The sequence below is a fragment of the Erpetoichthys calabaricus genome, chromosome 16 (genome assembly GCF_900747795.2).
Source record: "Erpetoichthys calabaricus chromosome 16, fErpCal1.3, whole genome shotgun sequence".
Lineage (NCBI taxonomy): Eukaryota > Metazoa > Chordata > Cladistia > Polypteriformes > Polypteridae > Erpetoichthys > Erpetoichthys calabaricus.
In genome coordinates, this window is record NC_041409.2 from 71,712,033 (window position 1) to 71,738,641 (window position 26,609).

Here is a 26,609-nt window from a genome sequence, read left to right on the forward strand (position 1 = left end):
TCCTTCTGGAAGGTTCTCCTCTCTTCACAGAGGACCTCTAGAGCTCTGACAGAGTGACCATTGGGTTCTTGGTCACCTCCCTGACTAAGGCCTTTCTCCCCCGATCGCTCAGTTTAGATGACCGGCCAGCTCTAGGAAGAGTCCTGGTGGTTTCAAACTTCTTCCACTTACGGATGATGGAGGCCACTGTGCTCATTGGGACCTTCAAAGCAGCAGAAATTTTTCTGTAACCTTCCCCAGATTTGTGCCTTGAGACAATCCTGTCTTGGAGGTCTACAGACAATTCCTTTGACTTCATGCTTGGTTTATGCTCTGACATGAACTGTCAACAGTGGGACCTTATACAGACAGGTGTGTGCCTTTCCAAATCATGTCCAGTCAACTGAATTTACCACAGGTGGACTCCAATTAAGCTGCAGAAACATCTGAAGGATGATCAGGGGAAACAGGATGCACCTGAGCTCAATTTCGAGCTTCACAGCAAAGGCTGTGAATACTTATGTACATGTGATTTCTCAATTTTTTTATTTTTAATAAATTTGCAAAATCCTCAAGTAAACTTTTTTCATGTTGTCATTATGGGGTGTTGTGTGCAGAATTCTGAGGAAAAAAATGAATTTAATCCATTTTGGAATAAGGCTGTAACATAACAAAATGTGGAAAAAGTGATGCGCTGTGAATACTTTCCGGATGCACTGTATATATAAACATTTGAACACTGCTGAATATTTTCATGTTTTTGATAGAAATCAATATCTTTTTTTTTATTAAGTTACAATTAAATTGATTTAAAAATACATGGAAGACATTACTACTGTTGCTAAAGATACTGCTAGAAATTGCCATTTTTTAATTTATTATTAACATGTGACTGCAAAGCCCCATTTTCAACAGCCATTCCTTCAGTGTCATAATGGTAATCTCCCTTAGCTTATTATTAATTAGTCATGTTTAAATGCTAATTGCTTATTAGAGAAACCATTGCATTTACATTAACACCATTAAACCAGTTTTTCTGTTCAGTAAAGGAAGTAAATTGTCTTTCCTTAGGTTGCAAGGCACTGGCATTCCTACAGTTCAGTTCCAGGGTCACAGATGGTCAAAATGAAACAGCTTTCTCAAGAAAAATTTCAGTTTATTACTGACCTTAGAGTTTCAAAGATAAAATCATATCTGAAACTGGCAACGTACACAGACATTTATAAAATTTGTGTGTATGTTGTGTATGTATGTATGTATGTTTATATGTATATGTATGTGTGTATATATATATATATATATATATATATATATATATATATATATATATAATATATTTGTAAAGTGAGACAGAACACAATGAAAAAGTGTTGAGGATCCCCCCATATATTGTAGGGTACGCTGAAAAATAAGCAAGCAAGTAAGTAGTCATAACTGACTGAGTCCTGAAGTAGACTGACTGCATAGCAAGGCTTTTGGCTTTTTATTGCTATGGAGGGGAAAGAGAAGGGACATCTAAAGGAAAATGGTCATCTGAAGGCATGGTCTGGAGTCGAGGTAGGGGGAGACTAGGTCTTACTGCTCCTGTAGGGAGGGAAGAATAGGCTCCCCTGTGCCTGTGTGTCAGGAGTAGCTAGAACATCCTGCTGCCTCCCGTGTGCACGTGTGTGACTGTAGTGTGTATATATATATATAGTAGTAGTAGTAGTAATGTGTGTGTGTTTTTATATATATATATATATAAATACATAATTCGCCTGCCTCCTCACTCACTCACGTCCGTCCGAAACCGAATGCACAGTCGCCTTCTGCGCAGCTGCCCGTAAAACCTTACGAGACCGACATCCAACCCCAACATCACGGCAGGCGGCGGATTTACGGCCGCAAAAATTTAAAAAGAGAGGCGACTTTGATTAAAGCTCTAGCAGCCTGAAAGGCGATTTCGACTACAGCTCGAGGCCTAATTACGCATTCATTCAATACACCTATATCAGGTTTGTGGTGCTTATACTTATTACTATTCCATATTGTACTGGAACATTCCTCATTCAATATTATACTATAGGCCTGGAAAATTCATCAACTAACAGTACAAGCCTGTACAGTAATGAGTAAAGCGGACTACAATCATTACAAAACAACTTCTTTGTTACTTATCATTTGTTCTTCATACACTGCTGACACAAACTCGTGCCCATTTCATCTTATGTTGTCGAATAATATATGTACAGTGGAACCTTGGTTCACGACCATAATTCGTTCCAAAACTCTGGTCGTAAACCGATTTGGTCGTGAACCGAAGCAATTTCCCCCATAGGATTGTATGTAAATACAATTAATCCGTTCCAGACCATACGAACTGTATGTAAATATATTTTTTTTAGTTTTTAAGCACAAATATAGTTAATTATACAATAGAATGCACAGCATATTAGTAAACTAAATGTAAAAACATTGAATAAAACTGAGAAAACCTTGATCAACAGACAAAAACTAACACTGCACTGTGCTATGGTGCTAGGAACCGCTCGCTAAAAACAATTTTTTTTAATGAGTTTTAAGCACAGGGAAAAAAATGAACATTTGAAAAATACGTAATTTAATAAACCACCAAGAAAAATAACATTGCAACAATGCACAGTATGAACTGATCGCTGTAAACAGAACTGAAAACAAAAACAAGCCTTTTCTACCTTATGCGTCCAGCCCTCCCTCTCTCGTTCGCTCTCTCTTTCATGTGTGCGTGTGTCTCTCTCTGTGCCTGTGTGTGTGTCTCTCTTTCCCGAGCCTGGAGCGCCTGTGTGTGTGTCTCTCTCTCTCTCTCGCGCGCGCCTGTGTGTGTGTGTGTCTCTCTTTCCCGAGCCTGGAGCGCCTGTGTGTGTGTCTCTCTCTCTCTTGCGCGCCTGTGTGTGTGTGTGTCTCTCTCTCGCGCGCCTGTGTGTGTGTGTGTGTCTCTCTCTCTCTCTCTCGCGTGTGTGTGTGCCTCTCTCTCGTGCGCCTGTGTGTGTGTCTCTCTCTGTCGCGCGCCTGTGTGTGTGTCTCTCTCTGTGCCTGTGTGTGTGTGTGTGTGTCTCTCTCTGTCGCGCGCCTGTGTGTGTGTGTCTCTCTGTCGCGCGCCTGTGTGTGTGTGTCTCTCTGTCGCGCGCCTGTGTGTGTATCTCTCTCTGTCGCGCGCCTGTGTGTGCCTCTGTCTCACGCGCCTGTGTGTGTGTGTGCCTCTCTCTCTCTCCCACGCCTGTGTGTGTGTGTCGCACTCTCTCTCTCTTGCTCGCTGCACAGGGAGAGACTGAACATGTACAAACCGAAAGGGAAACTGGCTTGTTCGTATACCGAGTGTGTGGTCGTGAACCGAGGTAATAGTTTGGCTTTTCATAATTGAGCCTGCAAGGAGAGCTATTGAGAAGAGTGGATAAGTGTAAATATCTAGATAACTCTTAGAGTGCAGTGTGGATGGAACAGTTGGAAGAAGGTGTCAGGAGTATTGTGAGGAGAATTAAGGCAAAAGTAAAGGTAAGGTTTTTAAGGCAGTGGTAAGACCAGCAATGATGTTTGGAGCTGAGACATGGGCAATAAACAGAGCACTGGAGAAGATGTTAGATATGGCAGAAATGGGAATGTTGAGATGGATGTGTGAAGTAACAGAAAAAGGCCAGAATAAGTAATGAGATGATTAGAGGTACAACAAAATGGGACAGATACCTAAGTAAGTACAGGAAAGGAGGTTGAATTGGTTTGGACATGTGTTGAGGAGAGACAATGAATACATAGGCAAAAGAGTGATGGGAATGGAAGTACAGGAGAAGAGAAAACTAGGGAGGCCAAAACACAGGTGTAGGGATAAAGTAGAAGAATATCTGAAGGAAAAGTGCTTGACTGGCGAAGAGGTGCAGGACTGAGCTGTATGGAGAAAGTTAATGAAGCACATCGACCCAACAAAGAAGTGGGAAAAGATGAAGAAGATTAGATATACAGTATGTATCATTGGGGTCCCTGTGGCAAGCGGAGTGTGTTCCAAACAGTTTCATAATTAGCAATTTATCCTGCTTTTAATTCAATATCTGTTTAAAAATCTGATCTCAGATTTCACTCAATAATTAGAAACAAACAAGTGTGTGAGCTATTTTTTGTTAGATGTTTATATTTGTTATTTATTTATATTTTTTTATGTAACTTTATATATGCTTGTTCCCTTAATTGAATCAAAATAGGGCTAGTAACTAAATAACTGTGCAGGCAAATGTGTAGACCGCCTGTGTGTTTATTAGCCACCTTAATCATAAGTAATAAAAACATATCAATGAAATCAGAGCACGCAGTATAAAGAAAATTGAATATCTCAATACATGTTAATTTTCTTTTAAAAAGTGACCAAATCCTGTTGCCATTTTCTGTATTGACACAGTAAAGCTAGACACTTGGAAATAATAGTCTCTTTAAGACTGGGGTAGGTTAAAATCAGGAATCGATTGGAATGAAAGCTTGCAGCTGCAGTAGACCCCGGGACTGAGACTGAGAAACCGGTGTTATATGTTATCTAAGACTATGTTTCCATTAAGATTATATTTTATTTTTTCTTTACACATTTGATTGAAAGTTTGGGAGTGAGTGGGTTTTCCATAAACTAGTTTCCCAACTTGTCTAATGATGCCAGGAACTATCCCAGCCCCCTGCAACCCTGAATTGGATTAAGCACATTTGAGAATGTTACGCTGTGTTATGTTGCAGTGTACAGTAGTGATCTTGAATACATAGAAAGGTGTGATAACCTGATGGGATATTTAGGGTTCTTGTAATTATTATATCAGGTGTTTGAGTGTTACTACTGTAATTATTAGGCAAGCTTTCTAATGGCTTTGAAATAGTTGCATAAATATTTGTTCAGCTGTAATGTGATGGGTTAGGTTTGTCCTTTTCTGTCATCAGAATTCCTTCTGTCCAGAGAGCTGATGCTGGCAAGTACTGGTGTGAAGTTGAAGATCTGGCCTCCTCCGATCCGGCCTGGATGACTGTGGAAGGTGAGTCACACCCCCCACTGCATATTTAAAAAATTCCTAGGCTGTCCTTGGTGCTTACAAGACTAGACATGATAGCAAATACAGATGGTCACTAATTTCAGAGAGCTGTGTACAGATGTATGTCTTATGCATGGAAGGCATTGCTTTATTGTATAAGGCGCTTTTTCAGAATTGGTCAAAAATAATTAATAATAATAATAATAATAATTCATTACATTTATATAGCGCTTTTCTCAGTACTCGAAGCGCTATCCACACAAGGAGGAACCGGGAAGCGAACCCACAATCTTCCACAGTCTCCTTACTGCAAAGCAGCAACACTACCACTGCACCACCTGTGAGGACAAAATGGATTTCCACTGTCTCTACTGGGTCTTCTTTTTTAAATTAATGTAAATAATTCAGTTAAAATGTTATATTTGCAGATATCCTGAAATTATGTGAATAGGGGGTACCCTAAATGAACAGAATTATTACAGAAGGACCTGACTAGAATTCAGACTGTGTGGTGTAGTGGCTTAAGCACTGTGCTTTAAGCCACAAGTCTCAGTTCCCTCCTCTGGCCTTTTTATTTTCTCAGCCAACCACTTAACCTGTGCAAAAGGGGTGCAAAGAATTGTAATGAATAAGTAAGTCACCTTGGGTAAAAGCATCAACCACTTATGCAGTAATAACAAAATTCAGGTATGGTCCAGATGATGTTTAATCTAAATAAAAAATATTAGAGATAAATAGCAAAAATATTGAATTTAGATACACAGTGGGGTGTGGAAGTATAAATTGTGACTTATTAGATAGACTAGGAAGTTCACAACTGTTGTCAAGCAGTTTATGTACTATAAAGGATGCTGTGGCACCAAAAGTTAAGAGAAGATGTGCTAGACTTATTTTTGGACTGGATGTGAAGTTAAGGGAAGATTGAAGTTGATAAACGTTTTCAGCCTAAAACCAACAAAAAATGAATCTGGGGTATATAAGAGAGGTGTTTAAAGGTAAATTCCACCAGAGGGTCAGGAAAATCTGAAACAAGATGCCAAATAGTCAGGGCCCTAGGGGTATAATCCTTTTTTTTTTTTTTTTTTTTTTAATAAAACAGGCTCACCAGTGTCTGCATGTTATGATATTATGGTGTTTTAAAATTGCCTCAACACACATTTTCCAAAGCATAAGCTAAAAATCAAAAATAATAACCGAATTTGGCAAATTTATTTTCATCATGAGTGCCATAGGCTGAAGCATTGCCTCCACACAGATCATTGTCCTTAGTTTCATTCTTTGACCTTTGTCCATTTGGTGTGTGTACCCTCTACCTGTGCCTGGGTCGGTGTGGGTTTCCTAGCTTTCTCCCCACATACTTAAAAGACATTCAGGTTAGAATAATTGGTTATTCCAGAAAGCCTTTTCATTTTAGTGCACTGTTATGTTTTTATTTTATTTGTTAATTAATGCCAAATATATACTGAGATTTTGAAGATGAGTATCGAAGGTTTAAGGCAGGTTAAGAAAATAAATGGATGGTTGTTTGGATGGTAGTTATACTCACTGGTCGTGGAGCTAGAGAGTGGTGATGTGTCGAATGCTTATTAGCCATTGCATGTAAGGATTTCACTGTACTCTATACGTATGATTGTAATAACCTGTACACCTATATTTTTCATACTATAATTTTAATTTGTGAATATCCCATTGGGATTAATAAAGTATCTATCTATCTATCTATCTATCTATCTATCTATCTATCTATCTATCTATCTATCTATCTATCTATCTATCTATCTATCTATCTATCTATCTATCTAATGTTTGGAAACAGTAATTTTAAAGGTGGATACATCTTGTAACATTGTCCTGGAATAAAAATTTCATTCATTTCATGAGGCAGTATTGGAACATTTTGTTCACTGGATAAAAGAGAAACCAATCACAGTTTCATATTTCCTTCCGTTCTGGTGTATTGATTGATCGCAGTAATAAGTTCCGGCAGAGCAGGAGACAGATGAAATTGCTTAAAAATCTGCAGTGAAGCAATTTTTATCACCTTCTTCATTTTCACCATTTAAAAGGTTTATGCTTCAGCCGCAGTAAGTCAGTGCATCAGTATGTTGTTTCCAGAATTTTAGTAAAAAATTCATCCAAATCTCAACGATACTTTGGAATCATTAGCTGAACAGGAAACAAAAAGATTTTTGCATGGTTACCCTTTTCTCATCCTAAAATTCATTGTAATATCTTTTTTCGGCTTCTTTCTGTACGTCAAAAAATGTAATTACCCTCTTAATAAACTCTCTTTCTTGCCATGAGAAAGTGAGAGCTAATCACAATCTGCTATTCAAGCTAAATTAGAGCTGAAATGCTCTCTTCCTGTACTTTGCACCATATACATACAGAACACTAGAAAAGATAAAGTAGTTTCCATACCATATTCATTTCTCAGCACCAGATACCAGATTTTGTATTGTAAAGAGAGCCCTGAATTTGTAGAAAATAGACAATGGTTACTTCTCTGACTGTGTTCAAGATACCCAAGCAAGCAGTTATCAAGGGAGAACATTCTGAGACCAGAGAATTGATGTCCTTTTTCCTTTTCTTAATTTACATTGCAATAATCACCTGAAATAATCTAAGTATGTGTTAAACATTTACTCTCTTCCTCCTAGGGGTGCCTCATTTTGTTTTGGAGCCACAGGATGTGTTTGTCTTGCCTGATATGTCCTTTAACCTGACCTGTGCTGCTGTTGGCCCCCCAGAACCTGTAAAAGTGATCTGGTGGTTTCAAGGAAAGAAATTGGAAAAGCTGGAATCCTCCTCATCTATCCTTAATATTCACGGTAACCATGTTTTATTGGCAAGTACATCAGTAATATTAGCTATTCTTTGTAAACCCTGATTTGCTCTTAACAAGATCTCACCAGACAAGTTATTAATATTACTATCTAAGATTATATTAATAACTTCTTTAATTTGTCATTGATTTATGGCATTTAAAGCAGGTCAGTGATAAAGAAAAACATTCAAATGAGTTCAATGGAGTTGAATCAGAAGCTGAAAACCCACTTTGTCAGTGGCCTAAAGATCTGTAGTAAATAAGGCACATTTAGGTTTAAGTATACATTCATATGGCCAATTTTCCTAATGTGCTTATCCAGGACAGGGTTGTGGGGCAGCTGAAGCCTAACCCAGAAATTCTCAGGTGAAAGGTGAATACAACACTTGGATGGGGTGCCAGTGCATTGCAGGGAGGACAAACCCACACACTTGGGCCAATTTAGTAACACTAACTCACCTAATCTGCATATCTTTCAACTGTCGGAGGAAAATGTAGTGGACAGAAGAAGAACATGCAGCTCCAACGCAGGAAGCACCAGTACACAATCTTGGCTCCCCTTACTGTGTGGCATTAGCGCTACCATCACACCACCTTGCCAACTGTTTAAGCATACAAATGATGCTAAAAATGTTTCTCCTTAAATATGTCATGATAAATAGGTAATCACAAACAGTGAGCTCGTCCTGTGTTTACTGAACATAGAAAAGACATGTTGAGAAAACTTAACCTGCAAGAAAATTGAGTTTTATTGATGAACAACATGTAAGTATGTGTGTTTGATAAAATAAAGCTTCTTTTCTTATTTGTTTTAGCTGTTATAATCATTGGTCCTGTGTTATCACCATGAACAGTGTAATGGAGTGTAATGCTCTTACATCATTTGAAATTTTGATAACATTTAATTTTATTTTTATGCTAAGTAGATTTGTGTTGATAAGGATGTTTACTTTAATACTGTCATAAATCTTGTTATTTTTTAGGTTTTACATTTTTTCACTGCACTGTTCTGAGTTACTATTTGAGTGCTGCTTTATTTCCTTATTTTTATTTTTATGACTGCTGCCATTTTGTGAGACTTTCTTGCTTTTCATGTCCCTGTAGTGTTCCCAAAGGAACTCTTAGGGGAGAAATATGAGGCTTATGAGAAGGCCTTGCTTCAGCTGCTGGAAAACATTGTCTTCTGCTGGAGTGAATTAAATTTCACTCTTAATTGTTATAAAGAAACTGTCACTTGCTAATCTGTTCTTTCACTATTTTCTGTTCTTTCTGTAGCAGTTTAATATCTGAAAATGCCTGCTTCATCTTGGGATCATTTGATCACTCATGATTCCAGCTTTTATTATGAGCAGACTTGATTCAGTCCAGGATTCAGTAGGACAAGGCTGTGCTTCTCCAAATATTAGTGTTGCTATTCCTTAGCTCACAGCAGCCACTTCTTCTTGTTTTTGCTGCCATTTGAATCATCAGCTGCCATACTACAAGTTGTGTGTTCTAATATGATGCCATTTTCAGCACCACTTTTGTGCTGTGCTCTAAAATGACTTATGTGGCCTGCCTGTTGCCCTGCACTAGTTGTGTCTCACTCTGTTGGCCCCTTTAATCAGTTGTCTGTTTTAGACACAGGCCTACCATCAGACTGATTGTTTTTGGATGAGAGTTTGTTCTTAATATACTTGTGACACTGTCAAACGCAAAAACGTCAACAGGGTTGCCATTGAGATGCACTCTTATTGATCATCTGCATCATGTTTTCAAAACTACTTAAATCTTCAGTCTTGCTTGTTCTCTTTGCTCATTGCACACAGATACAGAATGGTCGCCTGAAACCTTCAAACCTACTTTAAGTAGTATTATCTACAGTATATAAGCAATTCTGTTGCTGATTGATCAATCAGTTCTGTAGGGGTTTGATTAATAAATGTAATTAAAGACGTATATTTCTGCTTCAATTACACTTTTTTTAATCTTGAAAATTCTCTGCAACGTCTAATTGACATGTGTTCATTTAATTATTTTCTAGAGGAGCCATGTTGTCTACCTAGTTATCAACTACGTCTTAACAGTCGGTTCTACTACATGATGGTTCTGAATAAGTCATTTTGATGTTTTCGTAAATTGTAAATTATGCTGTGGCTGATATCTTGCAGCATAGTTTTGTGTTTGTGCATTGAGCCACAGGGTTAAACATTTGCAGTAATGACTTAATGAGACAGCAAGAAGTACTTCGAAATTTTTTCATTCTTGTTATCGCCTTTTTAATGTTTAATCTTTGGTCTTATTGGCCCCCATTGTGAATAGTACAGAATCTATTCCAGATGTTTTATATTTTCATCTAAGAATGCGTTTGGAAGTGAAGCCTCCCCAAAACTAAGAATAGTGTTTTGTTTTGAATTTCTCTTGATCGGATAGTTCCAGTTCTCAGCCTCATGATAGAACATTTCTAGAAGATTTGCACTACAAAACAAATGTGATGTGTCTAGTTTTGTTTCTGCAAAGTAGATCATCATAAAGCAAAATTTCTCATTTTTACAAAAATTGTTTGTACCAGTAGTGTGTTTTTATTTTTTTTTTCTGTGAGAGAGGGTGTCTTAAAGAACTCTCATGAATTGGTAAGTATTAACAATGGTACATTAAGTAATGGTAGATGATTGACCCTCACAGATCAGAGAAATATACCATTTTATGAAGTTGCAAGCTTATTGTCATAAATGAGAATAAACATGTAATGCCAAAATGTTGATGGCAAGTTAAAGACACCTGTAAGTGGAATAAATACAGTGTGGGTAGTGCAGTAACTGTTGGACTATAAATCACAACAACAGCGTTTATTTCTGTAGCACAATTTCATACAAAGGATGTAGCTGAAAGTGCTGTAGAACATGTCAAAGAAGTAGTTACATGCAAAAGGAAATCAAGGGCTACTGGTTCAGTCTCCAACACTTGAGTCACTGCTTGAGACATTAAGTAAGTTACTTAATCTGCCAGTGTCCCAATTGTAAAATTATAAAAATATTTGTACTCCATACTTGTAAATAACTTTGGATATGTGTTAAGTCAATAAATGAACAGACTTTCATCATAATGTACACTACATACCTGCAGAACTAAGTAAAAACTCCAGATACCAACCCTGAACAACCTTGAGATTACACCACTGGTAGTGCAGGGAGTGAGAGTGTTTGTACAAGGTGTGACCGTGTTTTTTTATTTTTTTTTTTGCAGCTTCTACGTAGATAGATGAATTTTGAAGGCAAAATGACATAACTTACTCTCCAGATCTATTTTACATTTTTCATAGCTCTATATGACACTCTGTAACAGCAAGTAAAAATATTAAATCTTTGACACTTGTTGGAGTATAAGAAGCCAAGACTCTCATGTAAAACTGAAAATTTTCAGGTGAGGAACACAGGTGCCATAGTACCATATGACTGCTGATAAACGGATCTAACACAGTACCTGGCTTTAGTCTAAAACTGAGTGATTACATTGGACAAAAACAAAAAATTAGATTTTCCATAATGCGTGCTTAGTGTTTTATCATGGAATAAATAGGGTTTACCAGGTTGGTTATGGATTGCCCTGCTGTTGTGTAGCTGAAGTTTAACACACGCATACAATGTCCACCTAAGCACTGAGTATTAATGATGACTGCACAGGTAAGTAATCACTCCTCAGTACTCCAAATAAGGACTCACCACGTTTGGCTTGGGCAGACCACATGGGTGTGCTTTAGACATTGAAGGTTGATTCACCTTAACTGTTTCCACTTACATATTCATGTTACTCTTTTTCATGCTTCTTACTATTGAAGGTGTCCATTCTCAGCTGCTAACCCTGAGTGAAAGAAATGGTAACCTACCCCTACTAGGTGCTCAGTATTTATTGCTTCAGTCAGCCAACATGTGAAGACAAATTATAATAGTTTTAAAGCTATTTAAAATTGGAAATAATCTAATTCTGTCTTAGAGGATCTGTTCAAAGCTTTTTTAAAACCTGGCAGGATCTAATCAATAATATTTTAGAATAAGCACTTATATTGAGGAGAAAGACTCCTTTCCCTCTATACTACTTTTAAATGTTTTACTCTGGCTGTTGGCCTTTCTCTCTTTCTCATGGGTGGGGGTGGAATTGAATTTAGTTTTGCTAAGTTTTATTTGATTGTATGGGATGTTATATGCTTTAAATAAATTCAATAAAAGTAAAAAAAAAAAAAGTGCATTCAAGTATCACAACAATGTTGGTATTTATGCTGACATTCTGGTGCAAATTTACTTTAGGCTTTGAGAAGGCTGACTACACCAACAGATCTTGGTTTTTCATTCATGCTTTTAATGGCAATTAATTCAGTTGACGTCTTGGTTGACATATGATACCTTTGGCCTGCCTTTCAAAAATGTGACTGCTACCTTACTAATTTGTAATATTTTTTTCATGCTAATTTGTGTCATCTACATTATTTTCAGTGAGGGGAAGCTGCTCTTATTGTTAGCATTCTGTTTGAAACAGCTAAGGATATTAATAAATTGTGACTACATAGGCCTCTCTACTAAAATATTCACGTTATGTGTCCATGGCTAGAGATATGCAGTTCAGTTTCTTTCATAGTGGATATGCAGAACGACTCAGAGCAGAGCTTGTGGTTTTTTTTCCCCCTGTAGATCTAGGTTAACATAATGATGGGTTAGCTTGGGAGTGGGACCCTCTGTAAAAGTATAATCCACTGGACAAAAATAAACTTTTGTTGCATGTAGAATTTTTTTTTCTTTAACTAGGGTAAAAGCAGAATCTGTTCACCAGGTCCTAAACAATTTTGTTTCTTTTTTTTTTTTCTTTTTTTTTTTTTTTTAAACTTTAGGGATGAAAAAAAATGCTGAATTCCACTGTGAGGCTCACAATGAAAGAGGCTTGGCCATCTCCCGCACTGCCAGGGTGCACATTACAGGTGAGGTTATATTTTAGCAATCGACTTCTCTTTTGGGGACTGGGGTGGGTCTTGATTAGCACAAATGAGTTGGAAAACAGTGAGCCAAAAATATTTATTCTCTAGACTGCAACAGTGCTTTTTCCCTTTCTATGCTGTATTTACTGTACAGCATAAATTGAGAAACTGTTGTTAAAATTTATTAAAAATGCATACATCGAACTACTGTATTTATTCTGTTTGGAAATAACAGAGGATTGTCACAAGGCTGAAGGGTTAGACTTGTCCCAACCTAGTTTCACATGGGTTATAAGTTATGCCAGAAATCGAATGTCCTTCCTAAACTCTTGTATGTTTTTCAGAATATCCATATATATATATATATATATATATATATATATATATATATATATATATATATATATATATATATATATATATATAACAAATCTTTAAGTTAAATAGAATTGCTCCTTAATACAATTGGAAAACAAAAAGAATAAGTATAAAATAGATCACATTGCAAAGATTTAACGAAAAAGGGAGTTTGGCACTAGCCAACTGTCTGTTTTATAACTGGGTAGTGAATATACTGTATATACTTTTAAGACAATGGAAAGAAGCAGAAGGTAAAGAACTGCACCTGCTTGGTTAGCTTTGGAAAAGAGTGTTTCATTTTATATACTAAGCACTTTTCTGTCTTTCGGCAGCTCTTCCTGAGGCACCCACTGAATTACATGTTCATGGTAGCGGAGACTGTAATGCCAGCTTGTCCTGGAAGCCTGGGTTTAATGGTTATTCAGAGCTCCGAAACTGCACCATCCAGGTACCCCAATAATCTCCAGGCATGCATTATTCTCATTTCTTCAAAACTCCTAGCATCTGGACTGCCTTGTTTGTTTTTTAAAATTAACATATTTGTCAATATCTTGAACTTTCAGCCACGTTTTTATAAACGATCTTTCACCAGCCAAAAGCTTTTTTTCTTCTTCTAAGTATGTACCTACTTACAGTGCATCCAGAAAGTATTCACAGCGCATCACTTTTTCCACATTTTGTTATGTTACAGCCTCATTCCAAAATGGATTAAATTCATTTTTTTCCTCAGAATTCTACACACAACACCCCATAATGACAATGTGAAAAAAGTTTACTTGAGGTTTTTGCAAATTTATTAAAAATAAAAAAAATTGAGAAAGCACATGTACATAAGTATTCACAGCCTTTGCCGTGAAGCTCGAAATTGCGCTCAGGTGCATCCTGTTTCCCCTGATCATCCTTGAGATGTTTCTGCAGCTTAATTGGAGTCCACCTGTGGTAAATTCAGTTGATTGGACATGATTTGGAAAGGCACACACCTGTCTATAGAAGGTCCCACAGTTGACAGTTCATGTCAGAGCACAAACCAAGCATGAAGTCAAAGGAATTGTCTGTAGACCTCCGAGACAGGATTGTCTCGAGGCACAAATCTGGGGAAGGTTACAGAAAAAGTTCTGCTGCTTTGAAGGTCCCAGTGAGCACAGTGGCCTCCATCATCCATAAGTGGAAGAAATTCAAAACTACCAGGACTCTTCCTAGAGCTGGCCGGCCATCTAAACTGAGCGATCAGGGGAGAAGGGCCTTAGTCAGGGACGTGACCAAGAACCTGATGGTCACTCTGTCAGAGCTCCAGAGGTCCTCTGTGAAGAGAGGAGAACCTTCCAGAAGGACAACCATCTCTGCAGCAATCCACCAATTAGGCCTGTATGGTAGAGTGGCCATATGGAAGCCACTCCTTAGTAAAAGGCACATGGCAGCCCGCCTGGAGTTTGCCAAAAGGCACCTGAAGGACTCTCAGACCATGAGAAAGAAAATTCTCTGGTCTGATGAGACAAAGATTGAACTCTTTGGTGTGAATGCCAGGCATCACGTTTGGAGGAAACCTGGCACCATCCCAACAGTGAAGCATGGTGGGGGCAGCATCATGCTGTGGGGATGTTTTTCAGCGGCAAGAACTGGGAGACTAGTCAGGATAAAGGGAAAGATAACTGCAGCAATGTACAGAGACATCCTGGATGAAAACCTGCTCCAGAGTGCTCTTGACTTCAGACTGGGGCGATGGTTCATCTTTCAGCAGGACAACGACCCTAAGCACACAGCTAAGATATCAAAGGAGTGGCTTCAGGACAACTCTGTGAATGTCCTTGAGTGGCCCAGCCAGAGCCCAGACTTGAATCCGATTGAACATCTCTGGAGAGATCTTAAAATGGCTGTGCGCCGACGCTTCCCATCCAACCTGATGGAGCTTGAGAGGTGCTGCAAAGAGGAATGGGCGAAACTGGCCAAGGATAGGTGTGCCAAGCTTGTGGCATCATATTGAAAAAGACTTGAGGCTGTAATTGCTGCCAAAGGTGCATCGACAAAGTATTGAGCAAAGGCTTGTGAATACTTATGTACATGGGATTTCTCAGTTTTTTTATTTTTAATAAATTTGCAAAAACCTCGAAGTTTTTTCACGTTGTCATTATGGGGTGTTGTGTGTAGAATTCTGAGGAAAAAAACGAATTTAATCCATTTTGGAATAAGGCTGTAACATAACAAAATGTGGAAAAAGTGATGCGCTGTGAATACTTTCTGGATGCACTGTATATGTGTTTATAGGTACTGCATGTAACAGATACAATACATTCTGAAACAGGAAAGCCCTGTTAAATTTGAATTGGTAATATCTTTCAGTCCTTCCCTACTCGCTCAGATTTCAGTCTTTTCGTGTAGCCCCAAACCCCCACACTATTCAGTATAAACTGAGTGGAGGCCTAGTATTTTCCTTTTTAAGATCTCTTTGACACAGCTCTTACCAGGCTTGATTTGTTTGTAACATTTAACACAATAGACATTTCTGTTCAAACGTAGGCGGTACCTGATGTCACGGAGAAGTGACTCTTCTTTCTTTTTTTTTTTTCTCCCCTGTGGTCAAAGTCCCAGGTCTCTGCTCCGGCTAAGGCTGTGTCTCGTACTTACTGTTGGGTGATATTGTTACATACATTTAGCTCAAAGCTTCCTTCTGAACAAAACCACATGATAAATACTTTAGTTTATATATAGTGTTGTAGACCATATGAAGAAACCTCAGTGTTTCTTACCTAACAGATGCCCTGGGAACTTCTTTCATCTGATTTTGTGATATGTGTATCTCAAGACAGTTTTTTTGTTTATTAGCTTGGTATTTGTAATGGCTTAGAGGTGTGTTAGGTCATCTGAAGTTTATCATTGACTTTGGACTTAAACCTTTTTTTTTTCATTTACTGTACTTAAAACCAGAATTGTGTCGTGCTAGGGGATGGTGCCAGGATTTTTTGGGCAAAATGTTATAATATGAGAGATTCAAATTGCATATCATCATCAGTGGCTCTTTGAGTGTCCTTACACATGGCTTATTGTGCTTGTGTAAACTTTCAGACTGTAGCCATTCTGTATGTTCTGCTTTATCTACCTTGACAGTTTTATGTCTGCTATATCAGCATTTCTTGGGATTTCAGTTGATTGTTCAGTCCCTATCAATAAAGATCTTGTCTCTGCTTCTTATTTTCCATATGTGCACTACTGTAGGTAGGCAACAATGTCCAGGAGAAGGGAGAGATATTTCTTGAGAAGTCTGTTCTGGTTCCACCCTACAATGCAACAATTAGTGGTCTAAAGTGCTTCTCAAACTACAGTATTCGAGTAAGCTGCAGCAATGAGGTGGGGACATCTCCAATCAGTTCATGGGTGGATTTTACAACACCAGAATCAGGTAAATTTGGCACATTCACTGATAATTTCATTGTACCGTGTAGGTGTGACAATATTGACACTATGAACCTCTAAAAATGTAGATAGGTAGGTACATAGACGTGGAAGTTACAGTCACAGTGAGACATTATAACGGTGTAATGCCTTTGCTATAAAGGAGGCCCAGTTGTGTTTGTTGACACACTTATGCTAAATAATTCCTTGGCTGAAAGTACTCACTGTTAGCATGTCATAGAGAGGACATGTAGCATTGTTCATAATGGCATTCAGTTTTGTCTTCATACTTTCTTCTGCTATTATAGTTCCTCTAGAAGGCCAGAAGTTCGTCCCATAACTGAGCCCGCCCTTGTAATTAGCTTGTGGATTCAGTGGGCCTCTGTTGAAGTGATGTTACCAGCCCAATTCACCACAGTATACAAAAACGCACTGGCCATAACACAGTTGTAGAAAAAGAGTCTGACAGGCCTAATCTAATATAGTTCCTTTGTGTTACATGTTCAGTCCAGGGTGTCATTGATCTAACCCCCAAGTACTTGTAGCACCTAACTTACTCATATGCACTAATTTACTATAAAAATGAATAAATACTGGTGGTAATATTTGGATTGACTTAACACACATAGAAAACTAGAAATAATTGTATAATTACTTGAAATGGATATCTAGTTAACAGCAAGAAAACTTGAATCTATGGAGGGCCCTCCAAAGGAGTAGTTTCGATTATAGTTTTTAACTTAGATGGTTAAAATAAATCAATAGGAGCTCAAGATTATCTTCTAAAATGTCGACTAACAAATAACTACTTTGTCACATAATAATAATTGGGATAATATGAAGCCAAAAATTAAATGAAAGAGCACAAGATTTTTTGTAAGCAGTGATCTAGATTTACCAGTGTCAAGGGATTCACTGCTCTTAACAAAATAAGTTTTATGTTATGTATTTTAACTATTAAACTTGATTTTCTCTGCCTTTCCTCTTCCAAAGTGCCATCAGGAGCTCCTCAAAACCTGAGCTTTCAGCTAATTGACTTCAGTCTTGTGCTTTCATGGGTACCACTTTACCAGAATGAGACCAATGGGGTACTCAGTGGCCACAAGGTGCAGTGGAACAGAGCAGGTGATATTCAGGTATGTTCATACTTTGTTGAGAAGGCAGTAATTCTTCATAGCCCAGCATGAAAAATTATACAACCATTGTCGGCATGGAATCACTCAGGGTTGACATTCCAATTCTCTTTTAAGTTGTTTTCCTTCAGGCGGTAGAGATGTGGCACAAATTTACAACATTGGGAATACACAAGTTCTACCTCTGCACTAAAGACACTTAGTCTGTGGCGTGTCTTTGTCCTACACAGTTGTTATCTCTGTCAGCTGCTCCTGTGCGCACCACTGGCCACAACAATACATTACTGGCTTATAAAACTAGATGAAGTAGTTGGTTCTTCCAAAATGTATTTGTGGTCAAATGAAAATTTCCGAGATGCTCAGGTGCAGTATTGAATTTTACTTAATAATTAGAAAAAGGATTTGGGTTTCATATGCAAGGTTGAACATTATAATCATCTCCTGAATTATGAGAAGGTCTTACCAGTGATTATCCATCCATCCATCAGCTGACCTGACTGGTTAAGCTTTCATCCCCCACCTCTGACCCTCTCCAAGTAGAGAAAAGGAGTGATTTTGTACCCTCCTCCTGCTTTTGTTCAAGGGTTTCTTCTCACTTCCACCTGCTTAAGCATAGAACCCACTTCAGTTCTACCCATAGGAGTAGAATTACCTGCACTTCACAAAATCAAGTCAGATATGAATTGAACAAATATTCTGACAAATAAAATTCCTTCCTTTCTACATCATGTGTCACTTTATGAATTATACTATGAATTACTGTTTAATTTTTCTTTTGGCAACAGTGAATGTTAAGTAACAACTACTTCTGAATACTGTGCAGTACAACTTTAATACTAATAGTAGTAATACAAATAGTAGCTGCATTCCTGTCTTTTTAATAACAATGGGGAAAAAATAAAATTATATTACTATTCTTTTATTGTGGTTAAAATGGTAAAAGAACATGTTCAAGGAGGGCTAATCTCCTTTCAGCTGCTTTACACCACCAATCAATTTCACATTCATTTACAGTAGACACAGCATCCACTGTAATGCAGTGTTGTGCTGTGTATCGAGTTAGTACATGCTGCCTAAAACAGGTGTAGCTTAAAGCCAATTCTTCAGATTTATAGTGTAATTTTAAAAAAAAACAACAAAATAAAGATTCTTAATGACTCAAATTATTTTAGTTATTTTATTATTTACTATTTTAGTTCTGCATTTATTACTATTTAGTACTGCTGAAGCCCACAGTACTCCAACTTGTGTACCACAGCACAAAGAATCAAATTGGGTTCTGTGGTAATGCAGGACTTTATTCTGATAGCTGCCCTCCACTACTAGAATCTTCAGTGCTGATGTGTAATAATAAACCTGGGATGTTGGGAAATCTTTATCAGAATAATACAGTTAAAGTCATTATCATTGTTGATCATCTAGTTCACCCACTTCAGGGATGCAGTAATAACACTGATAAGGGTGGCTGTAATTTGTGCTGTACAGGCCAAGGCCATTAAATGCAATAGTAGGTCTGTTATTGCTCATACTACCAACTGTTGACCAAAATAAATATCTGTGTGTCAAACTCCCTTTAGTGAACAGATGACATTTGAATGGGCGGCACAGTGGCGCAGTGGGTAGCGCTGCTGCCTCGCAGTTGGGAGACCTGGGTTCGCTTCCCGGGTCCTCCCTGCGTGGACTTTGTATGTTCTCCCTGTGTCTGCGTGGGTTCCCCCCGGGCGCTCCGGTTTCCTCCCACGGTCCAAAGACATGCAGGTTAGGTGGATTGGCGATTCTAAATTGGCCCTAGTGTGTGCTTGGTGTGTGGGTGTGTTTGTGTGTGTCCTGCGGTGGGTTGGCACCCTGCCCAGGATTGTTTCCTGCCTTGTGCCCTGTGTTGGTTGGGATTGGCTCCAGCAGACCCCCGTGACCGTGTGTTTGGATTCAGTGGTTTGGAAAATGGATGGATAGATAACATTTGAATACATTTCCTATACTGTCAGCCTTACTTGGCATGATGACCAACAATGTGCACCAGTCCTTTCAGGTATTATCACACCAGTGTTTCTACATGGGTCATAGCTCCCATTGTGTGCAAATCAGATACAAGGCAAGGCAGCTGCTTTGCTTCACATTATGCTTTCAGAAAGGAGGTTCATGATATTAATTTAGAAATTACAACATGCAGATTCCAAAAGACAAATAGCTGGTATATTAAGTGAATGTCTCCATAAATAAATGGAGTATGGCATGGTGGTGCAGTGGGTAGAACTGCTGCCTCAAGGATCCAGCAGCCTGGGTGAGAATCCTGTATCCTCTTGTTGTCCATGTGGACTTTGCACATTCTCCCCATGTCTTTATCATCCCTAATGGTGTGCTGGTTAGGATAACTGTTGGTGTGTGTTTAAATGAGTCCTTCAATGGACCTGCACCCCATCCAGAGCTGTTTCCTACCTTGCACACAATTCTACAGGGATACAGTCTAGCCTTCAGCCTCTCTGAATTGGATTGAGCAGATTTGCAAATGTTTTGTTATGTTAATTATAAATAGAAAATGGGTTTTAACATGAACACTCACCAGTTTTTATCAGTGCGCGTTCTGGATGCTTTCACAACATTTGCTTTAGGAATCATCATTTGGCTGACGGGAAAGACAGCCATATGATAAATTCTACAAAATGTATTGCCATATGCTTTAGTTAAACATGTAGGCTATGTACTCCTCCCAACCGCCATTTTTGGTTTATGTAGTTTTACATGCCGAGTGATTGTTTTTTATTTGAATTAAAATGTTTTTCTTGTTAATATCCTGTTTGTGTGGATGTTGCTAATTGGGTTAATTATGACAAGCTCTTCCTAACTCCCAGCCCAGGTAGGAGGTTTAACTGTGCACTGAATTAAACGCTGTATTTATAAACAATAATTCCATACTGAGTGGAAAGGATTTGCTTGCATTGTGTTTGTTCACTTGACTTTTCTTGGTCTACAGGAGTCACTGTTTTCACTTGCAACCATGGTCAACTTGTCTGACTGGAGATACTTTTCAAATGCTTCACTTCGAGTGTGTGCTTGTAATGCAGCAGGCTGTGGGCCTTGGAGTCTACCAGTTCTGGTTCCAGCTGAAAAATGTAAGTTGTAGTAAGAAGATATAATATTCTGACTGGCCAAGTTTTTTCTCCACTCTCCTTTTTAAGTTAAAGAATTTAAATACATACTAATCATCATATCTAGTGGGAATACCTAGACCAGGGGTGTCGAACTCCAGGCCTGGAGTGCCGCAGTGGCTACAGGTTTTCATTCTAACCCTTTTCCTAATCAGTGACCAGTATTCACTGCTAATTAACTTTTTCCCTATCACTTTAATAGCCCTTTTAGAAGAATTCAGCCCTCTGAATTGATTCCTTTTTTCATTAAATGACAGCCAAGCAGAAATGAGATGTGAAACGAGCTAACAGATGACCAGCTAAACTGGGGCTTCAAACTCCAACCGATTTCACTCTAATCACTTTAATGAAAAGCCAATTCTTGCTGTTAATTAAACCCGTTATTTAATTCCATGGTTTGTTGCTGCTTTCATTCTGCCATGGCACACATTTCGAAAACTGTTGTTTTTCTGTTCTTTCTGAGAGCACCGTCAAAATGTTGTGGTGACCTGAGAGATCAACCTTACCAAGACCATCACCTCTCTTTAATTTCAGATATTGTGTAATGGGCACAGGGGAGCTGGTCATGTGGTGGCTTGTTTTGTGTCTTATTATTGTTTGGCTGCTAACTAAAGAAAAAGAAACAACTATGAGGCCTGAGTCAAGTTAATTAAAAGAAGTAACCAGCAGCAAAAACTGGTCACTAATTAAGAAGATGGTAAGAATGAAAACCTGCTGCCACTGCGGCACTCAAGGCCTGGAGTTCGCCACCCCAGATCTATACCCTCATTTTAAGTAAACATTCCTAAGATCCCTGTTTGAAGGATACACTAAAACACAGTGAAGCTTTTAGAAAACCTCAAACACCAACCAGAATTACATAACCACTTAAAAAGTGCATGTGTTAATTGAAGTAACTTCCTGCAACAGTTGCAGAAGCTCAACAGTTTCTGCAATGAAATGTTTGCTGAAACAGATTCTTGTTGATATTTTGATATTTGCACCCCAGTGATTTGCCCTCTATTCTCTTTTAACACAGCTGCCATGTCTTTGAATCAACGTAGTCACTTGTGGGTTGTCATATTTTTTGGAATCTTCATCATTTTCAGCTTCTTGGGATTGCTCATCGCATTGTTCCTGAGACAGAGACGTAAAGAAATGTTGTTTGGGTAAGGTGTTATTCAGAGATGTCAGTGTCCTAATATCATTGGGAAATGGGAACGCAGATTCTATGTTAAATATAGAGATCTATGTTCTTGAGGAGATGGTAATTGGAAATTCTTACGTGAAATGTATGTGTTTCATTTATGAGATAATGTGCATTGTGAACTTCATAGATGCCAAGATTGATTTCACAAAATTGTGATTGCGAGCCTTGTTGGGCTGAATGGCCTGTTCTTGTCTAGAGTGTTCTAATTTGTTAAAGTTATTGGATAGCATGAACGGCATTCTAATTTGATTCACTCCAGTTACAACAGTTTAGCTCATTATGTGTGTATAATATACTGTAGATGACCTCAAAATACTCTCACTAAAAATCTGAAATAACATGTAGAAAGTGTATTTATTTATACTTGTGTGTTTATCGTTAGATATTATATTTGATATTGCAAATTGTTCTTGCCTTTACAGAGGTATATTTGGTCCAGACACCCCTGATGCACAGCTGACTGTTTCCTATACAGCAGCAAGATCTTTCAACAGGCGGGGACCAGAGCACAGTGAAATTACCTGTGAGTCCATTATCAGATTAATTTATTTAGATCGGCATTCACCATACATGTAAGCTGTTCGGATCCAAGATTGACTCAGTCCTCATCAGCTATGATGACATGGTAATAGCAATTGTAATGTGTTCTCCTGTTAAGTAATACAGTACATTTTGTTTGTTCGTTCGTGAGCCATACTAATGGCACTTAACCATTTTAAAGGTAAGTAAATTAATTACATATTAGAACTAGCTTTGTCATACTTAAGTGATCCAGTGCTAAAACGTATCAATAAAGTATAGAAATACAGTTGAGTGATACGGTTGTGTCCAATTCTGGTTGATGTCTCTGAGTAGGTTGCACATTTTCCTTGTGTTTGAATGGAGTTTCCTCTCATATTCCTAAAGACACTTAGTTTAGGGTTAGGGTTAATTGGCAGCCCGAAAGTAGCTGTGTGTGTCTATATGTGCACTCAGAGATTGACGGACACCCTGTTCAGGGTTGTTTTCCTCCTTGAATTTAGTGCTGCCAAGTAGGCTTCGATCCTTTGCAATGCTAAACACAACTGAGTGAGTCTGAGATTGCATGTGTTAATGTATGTACAGTATATTTGTACTTTATATGTGACAATACAGAGGTACGCTTGGGTATGCAGAGCACTGAAATGTTAAAAATGTAGAATTGTCGACATCGTTTGAATTAATGTATGGCTAAATTTTAGAAATGAATTATTTATGTCTTTTGATGCTGTTTTTATTGTTATATTAATATTAAATTAGCATTGTTTCTCTATTTTCCCGTAGTGGACAGTCTTGGCATCAGCGAAGAGTTGAAGAAAAAACTTCAAGATGTTCTCATTTCAGAGTCACAGCTTAATCTTGGTCACCTTCTGGGCAAAGGTTAGATTCTAAGAAAAGAGTAATTCAAAATTTAGTAGAATCAGATATTGAATATTTTACACATTTTAAATATTAAGTATTTTCTATATTTTATGCAAAAAGCTGTGCTAGTGAATAGTTTATTTTATTTACCAACATAAAATTACATTGACTGTATTTTTAATTACACAAATGATTTATTTATCTAACTTGAGGTAAAAATGGGATGCTGATTTACTTACATCTATGAGTATGTTCTCTGAACATACAAATCACAATGAACTAGACAGAGCTTGACAGATGCTAGTCTATCATGGGGTACCGTCATATTCACACTTATTCATACTCGACCACTTCAGATTTTCCAGTCAGCCTTTATAAGCATGATTTTGCAGACTGAAAACTGAAATACAGACAACAATCAGGCCTGAATTGAAATGTTGGTCACTTAAACTGTGAGGCATTATTGCTAACCACTACTGAGATACTTTATACACTCTAAATTTAAACTCATTTTAGGCTTTAGTTCAGTTTCTGTATGGAGTGTGCATGTGGTCACAGTGGTGGAAGTATTCCTCTAGTAAATACTGTTTGGCTCAGTGTGATGTTTCCTTTTATTGACTGGTACCTGTTCAGTGAAGGTTCCTGTCTTGAGTCTGTTACTGCCAAGTGGTGGAGTAGCATCTCCTTATGATTCAGTAATTTAAAAGTGAGTTCAAAAAATCTTTGTATGAAAATGTACGTATATCACCTTCCAGAAGATACTGCCTTTGAAGGCCATGCAAAGAGATGAAACCAAAAATAACATTGTCATATGCATTGTAAAGGAAAATTTAACTTTGTATATAGATCACAGTGTGATACTGAGGAAGCATATGTGTAATCAAAGCCAAGAGACAACTGACTTGTCAATACAAAAATGTTTTTGATGCCCAGGCAAGAGAGTTGCTGTGTAACCCAGCATTCAGTCCAGCTGTTTAATACTTACACTTTTATTACAAAAGGATTCTTATAGTTCAGAATAACAGCCAGATTTCAAGGTTGTGAGTTCACCAATTCAAATCCTATGTTTAGGCAAATGTATCACTGTCCTGTAGCCACAGATTCACTGGTCATGGTAAAAAATAAGACATTGCTTTATTTCTTGGTACCTTGCTCATAACATGCCTTGTTAGGTACTGGGAAAGCTATTGGTTAAAAGAGGGCTTTTGTTGTGACATTTTAAGTATCTTCAAGACCCATTCCTTGTTGAATGCCCTGAAAATAAGAATAGAATAGAATGCCTTTTATTGTCACTGTACACATGTACAATGAGATTAAAAGCGGCTCCTTCAGTGCAGACATATATGTAGAACACAACAAGTAAATAAACAAATAAACAAATGGTGCAAAAAATTGCAAAGAAGTTGCAAAAAAGTTCTGTGACGCTATATACATATGGAAAGAATAATAACTATTGCACTATTGGGTTATTGCACATTATTTAAATACTGGAAAGAATAAATAACTATTGCACTATTGGGTTATTGCATATAATTTAAATATTGCACAATAATGATGATCATGTGCAGTGAGTAGTGGATGTTGGACCCTGGGAGTAATGCTATTGTACAGTATACAGATATTGCACAGTTATTATCAGTACCATTTAGATATTGGATATTGCACAGTTGATGGATAAAAGGAAGTCCAGGGGTTGGGGGGGTTAGACTGTGTAGTCAGTGCATGTGTGAGTTTAGAATGGTTATGGCTTTTGGGAAAAAACTGTTCTTGAGTCTGTTTGTCCTTGTTGTGATGCACCTGTAGTAGCGCCTCCCTGAAGGCAACAGGTCAAACCGATCAGAGCCAGGGTGGGAGCTGTCCTTGATGATGTTTTTTGCTCTGCTGAGGCAGCGGGAGATGTAAATGTCCATCAGGGAGGGGAGAGGGCAGCTGATGATCTTCTGTGCTGCCTTTACTACTCTCTGAAGCCTCTCCCTGTCTGCCATGGTGCAGCTGTCGTACCATACTGTGATACAGTACATCAGCAGGCTCATCAGTGTGGGGTGAAGTCACCAATGGAGAATTGAGGATGATCATCAGAACAATGTCGACTGCTTAATCAACCCTTATTAGGCATATTTAAACAGTCACTTCAGAAAGGAGAAGTACCTGAGGGTTGGAATGTTGCAAATGTGACTCCAATCTTCAAGAAAAGAGAGAAAATTGATCCTGGTAATTATAGACCAATCAGTCTTACTTCTGTGCCATGCAAAATTATGGAAATAATAATAAGAAATAAACTGGAAAATTACCCAAACAAAAATAATATTCTATCAGGCAGGATTTGTTTATGAGAAGAAGGTCTTGCCAAACCAGTCTTTTCGTTTGTTTTTTTTTGAAGAAGCATCCGGAATAGTTGACAAAAACCAAGCATACAACATACTTTACGTAGACTTTCAAAAAGCATTTGATAGAGTCCAACACGAAAGATTAATTCTGAAACTAGAAGTTATAGGCATCAGAGGTAACTTACAACACTGGATCTCAATTTGGTTTACTGGCATGAGAAAAAAAAGAGTACAGAGAAGATGAGAATGCTCCACACGCAGCAAGGTCATCAGTGGAGTCCCCCATGTTCGGTTATATTGTAAAAACTGTTGAATTTAAGTCAAGAGACGTTACACTCAAAACTATACTCTATAATCTAGTAAGACGGCATGTGGAGTGTTGTTTGGAGTTCTGGTCACCACTGTACAAGAAAGACATAGCAGCACTTGAAGCTGTGCAGAAGGAGAGCAACCAAGTGCATCCCAAGACTTAAGGACATGTCCTTCTCTGACAGACTCAGAGAATTAAGTCTATTCAGTCTTGAGCAGAGGAGACTGTGGAGTAATCCAGGTATTTAAAATTAGTAACATTAGCAACGTTAGTCTTAAGGGTGACTCACGTACTCAAGGGCATCAGTGGAAATTAAGGGGAAGTTCATTTAAAACTGAAGCCAGAAAGCACTTCTTTACGCAAAGAGTTGTTGGACTCTGGAACAATCTATCAAGACGTGTAGTTGAAGCAGAAACCTTGACAACCTTTAAGAAGAATCTAGATGAGATATTGGGACAGCTTAGCTATTAGCTAAACAAACAGGTTTGATAGACTGAATGGTCTCCCCCTGTTTGTTAAATTTCTTAATGTTCTTATGGTCTAACCTGCGGAAACCCACTTTACAAACCATCTGCGGCCCATTACCATTACATACACAACAGTAACTCGCAAGC

The 26,609-nt window shown here is 38.1% G+C and overlaps 1 protein-coding gene and 1 long non-coding RNA gene across 3 annotated transcripts in view; one reads left to right on the forward strand and one right to left on the reverse strand.

Annotated features, from left to right (window-relative positions):
- The window catches only part of tyro3 (TYRO3 protein tyrosine kinase), a 65,263-nt gene that overhangs the window by 32,314 nt on the left and 6,340 nt on the right, over positions 1-26,609 (forward strand). For both annotated transcript variants that reach the window (XM_051919711.1, XM_028821465.2), the window contains exons 3-12: positions 4,903-4,994; positions 7,652-7,822; positions 12,680-12,766; positions 13,456-13,571; positions 16,334-16,517; positions 17,504-17,646; positions 20,615-20,753; positions 21,808-21,937; positions 22,401-22,501; positions 23,281-23,376. In XM_051919711.1, the coding sequence (XP_051775671.1) occupies positions 4,903-4,994; positions 7,652-7,822; positions 12,680-12,766; positions 13,456-13,571; positions 16,334-16,517; positions 17,504-17,646; positions 20,615-20,753; positions 21,808-21,937; positions 22,401-22,501; positions 23,281-23,376 (1,259 nt within the window). The remainder of the gene's footprint in view (positions 1-4,902; positions 4,995-7,651; positions 7,823-12,679; positions 12,767-13,455; positions 13,572-16,333; positions 16,518-17,503; positions 17,647-20,614; positions 20,754-21,807; positions 21,938-22,400; positions 22,502-23,280; positions 23,377-26,609) is intronic.
- LOC127525997 (uncharacterized) overlaps positions 23,258-26,609 on the reverse strand; it is a 33,215-nt gene continuing 29,863 nt past the window's right edge. The window contains exon 3 of the long non-coding RNA XR_007933624.1: positions 23,258-23,384. This is a non-coding gene — a long non-coding RNA (uncharacterized LOC127525997). The remainder of the gene's footprint in view (positions 23,385-26,609) is intronic.